The 11,687-nt window shown below is 34.6% G+C and overlaps 1 protein-coding gene and 1 long non-coding RNA gene across 3 annotated transcripts; one reads left to right on the forward strand and one right to left on the reverse strand.

The window, feature by feature from the left end:
- The first annotated feature begins 1,295 nt into the window (after positions 1 to 1,295).
- LOC140006570 (uncharacterized) lies at positions 1,296 to 8,890 on the forward strand. Of its 2 annotated transcripts, XR_011814265.1 has the most exons (4): positions 1,296 to 1,565; positions 2,012 to 5,578; positions 6,495 to 6,580; positions 8,454 to 8,890. It is a non-coding gene; the product is annotated as an uncharacterized lncRNA (long non-coding RNA). The 2 variants fall into 2 exon arrangements; XR_011814264.1 differs by lacking the exon at positions 8,454 to 8,890 and having other exon boundaries at positions 6,495 to 6,882.
- LOC113743445 (potassium transporter 5) lies at positions 2,453 to 9,632 on the reverse strand. The gene is made up of 9 exons (XM_027271449.2): positions 9,290 to 9,632; positions 8,463 to 8,688; positions 6,512 to 6,760; positions 5,800 to 5,838; positions 5,286 to 5,546; positions 5,150 to 5,202; positions 4,665 to 4,779; positions 4,305 to 4,559; positions 2,453 to 3,685 (listed from the first exon to the last, which is right to left on the reverse strand). The coding sequence occupies exons 1-9, from the start codon at positions 9,527 to 9,529 to the stop codon at positions 2,610 to 2,612; spliced, it is 2,514 nt and encodes an 837-aa protein (XP_027127250.2). The 5' UTR covers positions 9,530 to 9,632; the 3' UTR covers positions 2,453 to 2,609.
- Positions 9,633 to 11,687: the final 2,055 nt, after the last annotated feature.

Genomic DNA, 11,687 nt, shown 5'->3' on the forward strand with positions numbered 1-11,687 from the left:
CTGGAATATAGTTTGTAGTTTAGGAACTTAAGTGTCCCATTTTGAAGTTTAGGGACTGAAGTGGGATTTCGTGTATAGTTTGAGGGGACAAAAAGGAATTAACCCTTAATGAAGGGTATGAAGGAAATTTTAGAGTATAAAATAATTAGAAATGTCAAACACAATAGATATTTTGAGACAACCAAAAAAGAGAAAATAAAACATTTTCAATGGGACGGAGAAAGTACATTTCAAAAGTTACTATGATCCTTAACTTGGTTCACAAAATGTTACTAGTCTTACAATCATTGCAGCGCCTTCAACTTGTCGTGATTGTCAACTTTTGAATGTATATCCTAATGTTATAAACATGTCGTGGTTGTGAACTTTTGAAAACCAAATATGTATCCTAATATATAATGCCAACTTTTGAATATGCAGGTTATGAACTTCATTACTTAAAAAAAAAACGAATTTGTTGAGATTAACTAATGTGGTTTTAGACATAATTAACCTTACTACTTGTATACTTTTTCGATTCATTTAACTTCTTGCGCACAAAAAAAAAGAAAAGAAAAGAAAAGAAAGAAAACATAAAACAGAGTTTAAAAAATACCAAAATTATTTAGGACAAACAATAAGTACGAGGTGTCGTTTAAAAGATAGATTAATTTTATATATATTAACGGTATATACACTATCAAGTTTGAATGCATGATAATTAATCTAAAATAAATTGAATTTGAAATTTAAATTTTGTATCTTTGTTATGCATTCAATTATGATAGTGTATACAAAATTGACTTTTAAAAGACTGTTCTCGAAAAAACAACATGGGAAATTTGAAAAACGTTTAATCACCTTTACAAATTATCCTTTTATTGTACTCATTATTTACTTAAGGTGTACAACCAATCAAAAATGCAGTAAACTTCATTTAACCTGGACTATAAATTAATTGATACAAAGGCCAGCATAAAGTTTTCAGTTCGTAATTTTGTTATCTTGTTAAAAAAAATTTCTTATATGGTTTGTATTCAAATTCTATCCATTTTCATTTCAACTTATTTATCGAAGTTTTTTCTTCACACAAAAACAGAAAAGATTTAAAAGCATGGAGATTATTGATGCATAAAAATCCAAACTAAATCATGTGCCAAAAATAAGAAGAAATGCCTTCTAAGAGAATTTGGAAAAAATTATGTGAAATTCCAAATAGTGAGTGTGTGGTATTTGTTTTTACAGAAAACAAGGCAAAAAAGGGATATACATATTATAACTAAGAAAAATAAATACTTGAGCTGCAATATCAATTCTTTTATTTCGATCAAAACATCTCACCGTTACATCAGTATTAAGTATTTTTTTTTAATTTTCAATAACAAATTCTTTTTCCCCCCAAAAAAGGGAATAAAAACGTCATCGTAAATCTCGTATGCAATTCACGCCTTCAGTAGGAGAAAAACCGCAAATTTCCCTTTAGGGATACAATATATGGACAAGTATAAAAGACCTCACTGATTCACGCCTTCAATTGACCACATTTTTCCTATGCAATTCGTGCGACATGAGTTGATCAACAGCCGGTGAGTCTCCTCTGTCATATAGTAATAATATAGTTATTTTTAAGTGATAGTCCAACACATGTTTGATGAAAGTACTGAACCGAATTCTTTACAGTTAAGGCTGTTTTTGAGGTGAATAAGTAGATTTTGCAGAATCCCATTTTGATTTTTGTAGTCATCGGAGACTGATATAGATATTTCTTGGGCATTGGAATTTGAAGAAAATGCTGTTGAGAAATTGAAAAAAGAATGTATGGAGTTGATAAATGTGTAGTACCAACACCTGAATGGAGTTTAAGGGCTGATTGGTGGTTTCTGTGGAGGCAAGAGCCTTTAGGTGGGCTGCTGTAAAATGGGATTGTGGATGTGTTGCTAATTTATATGTTTATTCATTCATGTTTGTTGCTATGTTCTATTGTGAATGTTTCCTTAGAAAAGCTAACACTGTTTCCTATTCCACAATTCAGGATTTGGGATAGTGCTGATTTCCAAATGCTTTGAGTATTTGGCATGCGGTGACAAATGCATGCAGAGAGGTTTCTGAGAAATATTTCACTTCTCTTACTAGAGCTAATCTGTTTTAGTGATTTATAAAGAAGGAAACTTACATATGTTGCCCTCTTTCTTTCGTTCTTTCTTTCTGGTAATGGTTTTGTGCTCTTGGCTGGAGTTGAGGTTAGCTTTGTAATGCTCCTAATATGGCCTTCTGATGATTATTCTGCCTTAATTGAAGAGCCCCCTCAATGTTGCATCTGTTGATCTAATGTAAAATTTTTCCGGCTTGGTTCTGCATTTTCCTTACTATGGTAATCCATGTTGATTTTTAGGATTTTGGTTTCAGCATAGAACCAATCTTATTATTTATAGTCAATATCTTCCTTAATGTGGTAAAGGAAAAAAGGAAGACGTTTTGATGAGCAAATATAAGAGAAACATCAGCATACATGTGTTATATTGTATTACATTGGCTTGAATCTTGGTGGAGTCAATTAGAGTAATTGATCACTTTCTCCTTTTCATGTAGTTTTCTACAAAGGAGAGCTGTTATTTAGTTTTTTTAAGAAGTTAAACCTCATACACCATTCCAACCTTTAAAAGCCGAGTCCTAGGAATTTCCAAGCGTTTCTCCCCTTGCCTGACATTCTTCCGCAGGAAATTGTAGGCATAATTGACGACAAACTTCTTCAAGAAGGATGATTCTTGTTTTGCCACCACTTCTGCTTCTCCCAGAAGATAAAACACTCCTTGATCCTTGGCTCTCTGCACAATCTGTAGCTCTTCTTCAACCCCCAGATGGTTGGACACTGCAACAATCTGGGTCGAGGAATTGGTTGATTTTGCGGCATTAAATGACTGGATGGAACTTGCTGAGACTCGGGGTGCACTTTGCTGTACCTCTGGCAGCGATTCCTTGACAGGTACAGTGCGTGAACTGGATCTTTTAGAATTTCCATCTTTCATCAATAAACCTGAATCTTGGATGTTTACTGGATCAAGCATTTGCTCTGCACGCGCATCTTCAAGGATAAAATGCTCGTGCCTGATGAACTCCTTCAAGTGCTCCACAAGCTGCTGCTCGAACACATTGGGCTCCTCAATTCTGTCATTGTATCCATACCTCACTACACAACGAAACACCCGATAATCTCTAGGCTCAACCTGTCGAAAAAGAAACCTTTCCTCCAGTGGCACTTTATTAATTGGAATAGACTTTATGGAGACCAGCACTACAACTGAGTGAACCGATGGAATGTTAGAAATGAAGTGGGGAAATATTGGTGGAATACCCTGGACGAGTTCAGAATACAGAAGTCCAATTCCAGGTACTCTTTTTATTTCTGGGTTTTTCGCCAGGTCTTTCACATAATCACTCGATACCTTGTTGTTGAGCTCAAACATGTACCGCTCCTTGTAGACAAAATGCCAAATTGCCATAGTTGTCATCAAGAAGAATGAAAATGTTATAGGAAGGTAACCACCTTCTATGAATTTGGAGAGCACAGATGAAAGATATATGGTGTCTGTAGAAAAAAACACTACAAAGAAGAGAGCTATCCACCATATGCTTGCCTTCCATATGAAAGTCATAATTAAAGTAACCAGGGTACTGGTTATCACCATTACAGAAACCACTGCAATTCCTGCGTCAGAAAATCAGTTATATGTTTCACTTCTCTCCCTGGATATAAAACAGCTTCTTAGTGCTTACTTTTACTTATTTGATGCAACAGAAAATGTAGGACTATGCAAATCTAAAAGGAAACATGTTAAGAAGCACCACTATTCCTTGGCAAGTACTGTTTTTCTGAAAAACTGTCTTGCTTGCTTTAAATTTTGAGTACAGACAGAGAGACATACACTTGCAAACTCATATACTGAAAAATATAAAGTATGCTTGTAGACTATGTCTGTTTCCATGTGTGTGTGTATATTGGATTGCGAAAAAGCCAACCACCAATAACAAATCATTTATAGTTGCAAAAGATCTATAAAATTTAGAGCAACATGCAATGATTCACCTTTTATAAATTAAGTAACATATATAATCTTCCATTAAACATAAATCTGATAGGTAAAGAGATCGTAGAAGTGCAAAATTTCTGAGTTGTGGATTTCTAAAGTTTAGAATGCATGAACACTAAATAGCCGATGTAAATAAATGCTGAGACTTATGTAAGTTGATCACATCCAGTAATATAGTGAGAAAGAGTGCATATTGTTTGATTCAGTTAATCCACTATCCAAAGTTATGGAGATTACCATAAGCATTGCCAATCTGCTCTGTGGTTCTGAAGGCTGCAGTTACTATAACACAAGCCACCATGATGAAATGGTTGAGCTCAGGAATATAAACCTGGCCTTCATACTTGGCAGAAGTGTGAACAACTCTAACCCTTGGGAAACAACCTAGATTAAGGGCCTGAGAAATAATTGCAAAGGCTGCAGATATCATAGCTTGACTGGCAATAATGGCCGCAGCAAGAGCTATAATGAATGTGGGCCAGTAGATTGAATCTGTTTACTCCAACACAGAAATCAACCATTTATAGGGGTGTTAACTCATCAGGTCTGCATATAATTATGTGATTAGCTCTCGCAAAACTAGCACTAAGAACTTGCCTGGAACTGAGTCATAGAAAGCATTGCGGACATTTTCAGGAAACTTCGAGAGGTATGCAGCCTGACCTATATAAGTTGCCAATAGGGACGGGAACACCACACAGGAGAAACTGATCTGCAATATTATGATAAAAAAAGTTCATAGACAACTCCATTGTTAATTAAGCACACTAAAACAGTTGGTGCATCACAAAAATTGTAATTCTATCTTTTAATAATCTTCCCATGTCTGGTCTGAACATGCAGTGTTTTCCCTCACACAGTTTCTTTTACAAGATTGGTATGAAATCCAGCAAGCGATCACCTTTAACTTTGGTAAGCCAAGAAGATATTTGTAGAGAAGAAAATTTCAGAAATAGGCTGATCATTTTCTTGCCATTTTACATTAAGCTTAGAAATTAGAATTACATTCACAGAAATTGTTTTTGTCTTGCATAGCACATGCATGTTTGCTGGTGAATGATATATAATTGACTATTATATACCTGAATGGCCCTCACGCTAAAGTGACTCAAATCAGCAAACATAGCTTCAGTGCCTGTTTCATGTAACTCTTTACAAGTAAGGATACGGTAGCCATACATGGGAAAATGAACACGAGTTATGTGGTTAGCCTCTGACCTGTAATGCATAGAACAACTCCACCTAGGGATTTCCATCCTTTCTTACCATTTCTTCTGAAGTAATCAAATATGTATTTTGGATTGAAAGCACGTAGGACCCCTGGGTCATGCTTAAATAAGTTATAGACGCCTGTCAAACCTACGCATAGGAACCACAAGCAGACGGCTGGAGCGAATGAGAAGCCCACCTTGTCCGTGCCAAAGCGTTGAACGGAAAAAAGAACAATCAATATTGCAATTGATATTCCAACAACAGCATCTGGACAATCAAAAAGTTCAATGCCCATTCAGGTAACTGTGTGCTACATATATACTATACGAAGTTTGTCCGAATACTAATTGTGCATGGAAAGGAAAGATTAAATTCACTAAAACTTGCGGATCATCAGATGGTAGAATTTGCAAGTTGATGTTAAAGAACACGTTAGTGGGTTTCTTTCTTTCTTTCTTTCTTTTTTTAAGGGATTGTTTATAGAGGTAAGCCAAAAAGAATTCAAATCAGTAGAGCTTACCTTGACTGAGGGATGAGATCCCGCTCACAGCAGAAAGAACTGCAAGAGTGAGGACAATTGACATCCTGTTAGTGTCATGTAGCAATATTAAGGACATTGCTTGAATGGCGTAACATTTTTCTTGCTCTTTTTGTGTGGTAATGATTATCGTCCCTTTTATACTAATAGTTTTCCAGGACTCAAAAGAATAACATAGTAACGTTAATGTCAGCTCAAGTCCCCCTGTTTGTAAAGGTTCACATAAAAATTGCTAAGTTACTTAAATGCCTAGTTAAGACCATGGTATCTATTAAAGTTATGCTACCATTCTACCACTATATCTTCATTTATTTTCAATTCTCCTCATCAACTCCAGCCTCATTTACTTTTTCATCCAATTTGTTCAGTTTCACCCAAGCTCAGACTCTCTTCGATGAATCCCATGGTTTTAATTCCTTTTCTTTGTGTCATGATGTATTTATACTTTAGACCACTTTCATACTCAACGAGGAATAATTGCACTTGATCACTGGGCTATACCTGTCATTCATGTGAGGTAGACAATTTTTTTTCATGCATCATAACTTGAGATTTTTCATTACTTAAATTGTCAACAAAGAATGATACACGCGTAGTAAGCGTGTAGTTAAAATTCTTTGTTGAAAGATAAAGAAATGAAAGTGAATGTCTCATTTGTGCATATATGTAATGTGCAGAGAAGCAGAGCGGTGACCTGAAATGCAAGGAGTGAGGATCCCATCACCAATGACCATTGAAGTTCCAAGGATGGGGAGAAACACAAGTATGACTTTTGCTACTTTGCTTCCTTCAAGTGTTTCTTTAACCTTTTGAGCTCTTCTCAACTGATTGGATGGTATATCCAGTTTGTAATTTGAGACTTCCTTGTCCTCTGGTTGTTGGTTTGGAATTAGGCTTACCTTTGCATGTCTACAGATTAAGGAGTAGAGCGCAAATGTCCCCCCTGCACATAGATGTGCACCATCATGTTCAAATTAGTAATTGACCATTGACTGGATTGACCAGATATAAGCTCTGTTTGATCTCTGTTTTGAGAAACAAGAGCCATTCCGGGGCAGTTTTTCCCCTCTTATAGCCTCATGAGGTTTTTTTTTTTTTAACCTGATAAATTATATGCAATCCAATAACACAAAGCACGAAAATTGACAAAGATCTAAAAAAGTTTCTAGAACATAAAAAAGCTAACTAGAATTTCAAGAATTAGACAGATAATAGGTTGGTTATAGTCATAATCACATACAAAATAGTTTTACTAAGGAAAATTAATACGTAGACAAACTTAGACAAAATAATGAGTATTGATACTCGAAAACCAATCAAACATGATCATTTAAGCACTTAGTTTTATCGTCATCTTCTTAATCACACTTTAAGAAAATGTTTATAATATTACATGAATAAAATATTAAGTACACCTATGTTGAGCATTAATACTCATGGCCAAATAACAATAACAATCAATTTATTTATGCGTATACATTATCAGATATCTTTCTTGCCTTTTTTTTGGCTTCCACTCTAACAAACTAAAACCTTCCATTCTAGACGGAAGGGGCTCTATTGTAGAGAGTCTCACGTCAAAAATATCCAAACATATATAAGTTTGTTTGGATAGGAGTTTATTTGGATGATTTATTTGAGTTAATTATACTAGCACTTTTTGTAATGTGATGTACGTGAGATAAAAAGAAAATTGAAAAAATAAAAAGATGATTGAAATTTATGAAACAAATTATTTTATTTTAAATCTTCTCAATCCAAACACACCCCATGTCTACATCAATCATCTCACAAAACTATAGATCGGACCAGGGGCAGGATCAGTTGCAGGTGCAAATGTGCAACCTTCCTGACAGTTATGTATATTTTACACACGGCGTAACTTTGTTTGCACATAATGTAACTTACTTTTAACAACGTGTAACTTTAGAACAAAATTTTGTGGATCCACACTTGTTGTTAAAATCGAGATATAAAATGAAATTTGGACTGTATAATTTTTTTTTGACCAAATCTTAGCCGTGAACCGCCAAGAACCGTTCCTGCCCTCTTCCCAACAGAGCCCCCAAGCCTGATTCATGTAAGAGTCAAAGAGAAATAATAGGGCAGGGGACCTAGGGGTAGACCCAGGCTACAGAAAATTGCCTTCTAACCCCTCCTTCCTGTAGATCCCCCAAGCCTGATTCATGTAAGAGTCAAAGAGAAATAATAGGGTAGGGGACCTAAGGGTAGACCCAGGCTACAGAAAGTTGCCTTCTACCTAAGAAAATGACCCTTCTTGGGATTCCAAGCACGTGGTTTTGTGCTGGGTTGGCAAAAGGTATCTTTCAACACATAAGAAGTACAAATGCTGGAATCAACAGCATCTTACCTAACAAATACTTTTCTAATCTTGATTATCTTAATTAATTATAATTAGCAGTAGGAAAAAACAATAAACAACCACTAATTACTATCATTTTTTTTATTTAAACTGCTGACCATTACTATTGTCGTTTGCCCACAAGACTATTCTGACACACATGATCGATGGCAACTGAGTCATGGAATAGATAATTAATCATCATAATGTACAAAATAAACTGGAGGATTAACCAATAAACAACCACTAATCATCACTTCTTTTTTTTCTGTAGACTGCTTACCATTTCCATTGTCGTTTGCCCACAAGACTATACAGACGTATTTGATCAGTGGCAAGAGAGTCATGGTATAGATAATCAGAGACAACACACCAAGGAGGTCATCGTTGTTATGTATTCCATCAGGAAATGTACTGGAATATACGTATAATGGGGAAGTCCCAATGTCTCCGTACACTATTCCTATGCTTTGGAAAGCCAAACTCAGCGTCGTTTTCCATCCCAGATGCTGTACCATGAATTTGATAAATACGTATTAAATACCAGATTGAAGTATATAATTTATTTTGGTGATATATATATGCTAAAAATTAGCTCGTTATTATAGAATTTCCAAAACTAAAAAACCCTTCTCGACTTTTATGTTTCTTGTTGTTTGATTTTGATAACTCATTTCAATTGGCAAAAAAAAAAAAAAAAAGAAAAGAAAAGCTAAGGCTGGTTGTTGGTTATGCCTTTCTTATAAGTCAAAAGCTTGCCTTCCTTTTACCACTTAAAAAGTGAAAAGCAGTTGAACTTAAAAACCAAATTTTAGAAATAAATTTTTGAACATGTTTCAAAAAAACATGGATTTCTTAATTGATTGAAAAGAAAAGCCAAAGAAATCAAGAAGAGGAATTAGGTAAGTTATGAGAAATGAAGCACTTCAGATGTTACTGAACATAAATATTAAACTTTAGAAAAGTTGTCAAATCAGACAGTTACTATATTTTAATATGGCTTTTCCACATCCTTTTTTTTTTTTATAAACTGGTTTTTTAAATGGCAAAGCAAATAATTAACAGCAACAGATTAGTGGAGTAACAGTGATAGTATTTGCCAGTACAAACCCTGTTGCCATGGCCGCCGCCGGTATGTCTGCCGGAAACTGTGCCGGCCTCCAAGTTAAGGGAGTCGACACGGCGGAGCTTAGTCCACGACAGTTTCCGGTCCTTGAGGCTGTTGGCAGTTGATTTTCTGGAGCTTTGCTCATTAATCTCATCATTATCATCATCAACTGTTACACCTTCAGTAGGTGTAGATGGAGGAATAGAACTCCCCATCTCAGCTTCCTTCGCAGCTCCATGCATTTTTGCAAATATGATCAGCCCAGATGAAACCTCCTCCTGTATTGGAAGTTGGTGAGTTTTTCATGATTCCACAACTTGGGTTTTTATAGGCGGGTATGGAATATGATGCCACGTACCATAATATAATTATATAATTTATAATGTACTCTGCAGCTGCTTAGATCTTTCCCAAGTTGTCGGCCTAATTTGTATTTATTCCTCCAAAGTCAAGAAAGAACATATGAATTTATCTCATGCAGCATTGAATCTGGCTAGTTTGTTCAATCCCCCAATCATTTTTCTCCATGTCTCGTACGTGTTGGCCGAAGCTAGCATGAGTCTCCATGTCTGACGCATGTCCTAGGCTCCTTCCCAGTTCCTCTCGAGAATTCATTATTGCCAATAATTTATTGTTAACAGGTTGCTGGAATACGAAACTTGCTAATAATCCTACTATCATTATTGCTATTATTTAATGGATTAACATTTTTACTAGTAGCATATTCCCTTTTACTTTTTGGGCACTGACGTTTTGTATTGCGTTTGTAAATTTCTTGATTTCTTGCCACAACAGGACAGACAATATATCATAATTAATGTGTTACTATAATTCATACATCTTGCCATCAGCTGGGAGGTTCATTGGCTTGGTCTATATTCTGTGTTTAGTATGTCAATTTAGATTTCTAATTTATGGTTGGATTGAAATTGATGATAATGTACTTAAGCAAGTTTTTATGGGCCAAATACGGAGCTTTTGATTCAAGAATTAATTGACATTGATTTGTCTTCACGGAGTTTCTGACTTTTACAATATAAAATTCCCCTACAAAATGATGAAAGCAAGAGGACATCACAGATTCAGAAACTGATATTGTACTTTAGAAAGAAAAAAATATATACATACATGCATATATACATATGTATATATTGTCAATGTTACGTTTAGAGTTAATAAATACGTTAAGTATTTAGTTGTGTGTTTATTATTCTTCTCTTCCCACATTTTTTTATGTGTTAAAATAGCTTTTGTTGTGCATATTTTTTTGTGACAACAAGTGGTATTATTATTGCCAATTAGGACACAAAATTAGTCCTAGTTGTTGTAAAGATTTGAAAGAAATTCTACCATGGTTATTTATTTGGTGATTGGAATGGACAAGAATAATCAAACAAAGTTAAGTTCATTGTTGAATTTGAATTGGTTACATTTCATAGAATCCAAGAAATTAGCTAGGGGAGAGATGATAGATGAATATTCTCATCAAACAGGTAAGTTGATTCTTGATCCCATTTATCCATTGTGTAGAGATTAGGTTAATGGTGAAAATTTTGGAGTGATGACTACTTATATTAAATATTGGTCTGGTCACATGTGTTGGAAACAACCAATGAAAATATATCTTTGGCGATGCCACTTAGGACAGATTGTTTATGCATATCGTGCGAACCAGATGATAAAAGAAGAAAGGAAAAAAAAAAAAAAAAAAGAGACAAGATTGTTTTTTTCAAATTATGAGAAGTCAATGTCTGATATGCTTTTTCAAAAACTTGCTAGTCATTCTCATGTGTCTCGTATATTTTGGCAAGATAGTTTTGATTTTATAGTAGATATAGATCCTCATTATGGTTATATTCCAAAATTTGGTAATACTTGGGAAGTAGACTTTGACAAAGACAGGTATGTAGATGATGGAGAAATTTATGAAGATTGTGACTCAATTGATGATTTTGGATTGCATACATTGTTTGGTACAATTTATGATCGTGATTTTGTTGATAAAGAAAAAATTTGTGACGAGAAAGAAGAAAAAGAATTTTTTGATGAGGTAGAGAAAGAAGACATTGTAGAAATTATGGATGCACATGGAGATGAAAAATTTGTGACTCAAAAGAAAATTTCATATGTGGTTGAGAAAGCAAGTGAAATTTTTGGTGAAAATGATAATGTGACTGACGATCGTGAAGAGGTAAAAATTCTGAATTTTGTGTAATTGATGAATTATTTGAAGCAAAAATTCAAATATTTGAGTTTGTTAAGATCAATTATAAAGTGGATGATTTAGTTGAAAATTGTTGTAGTGCTAAAATTGAAGTGGTTGTCAATAAAAACCAAATAGAACAAGATTGTTGTGGTGTTGAAAACATTGGTAGTGGCAACCATGATTTTGTGATTTTA

This window comes from Coffea arabica, chromosome 5e, assembly GCF_036785885.1.
Source record: "Coffea arabica cultivar ET-39 chromosome 5e, Coffea Arabica ET-39 HiFi, whole genome shotgun sequence".
Lineage (NCBI taxonomy): Eukaryota > Viridiplantae > Streptophyta > Magnoliopsida > Gentianales > Rubiaceae > Coffea > Coffea arabica.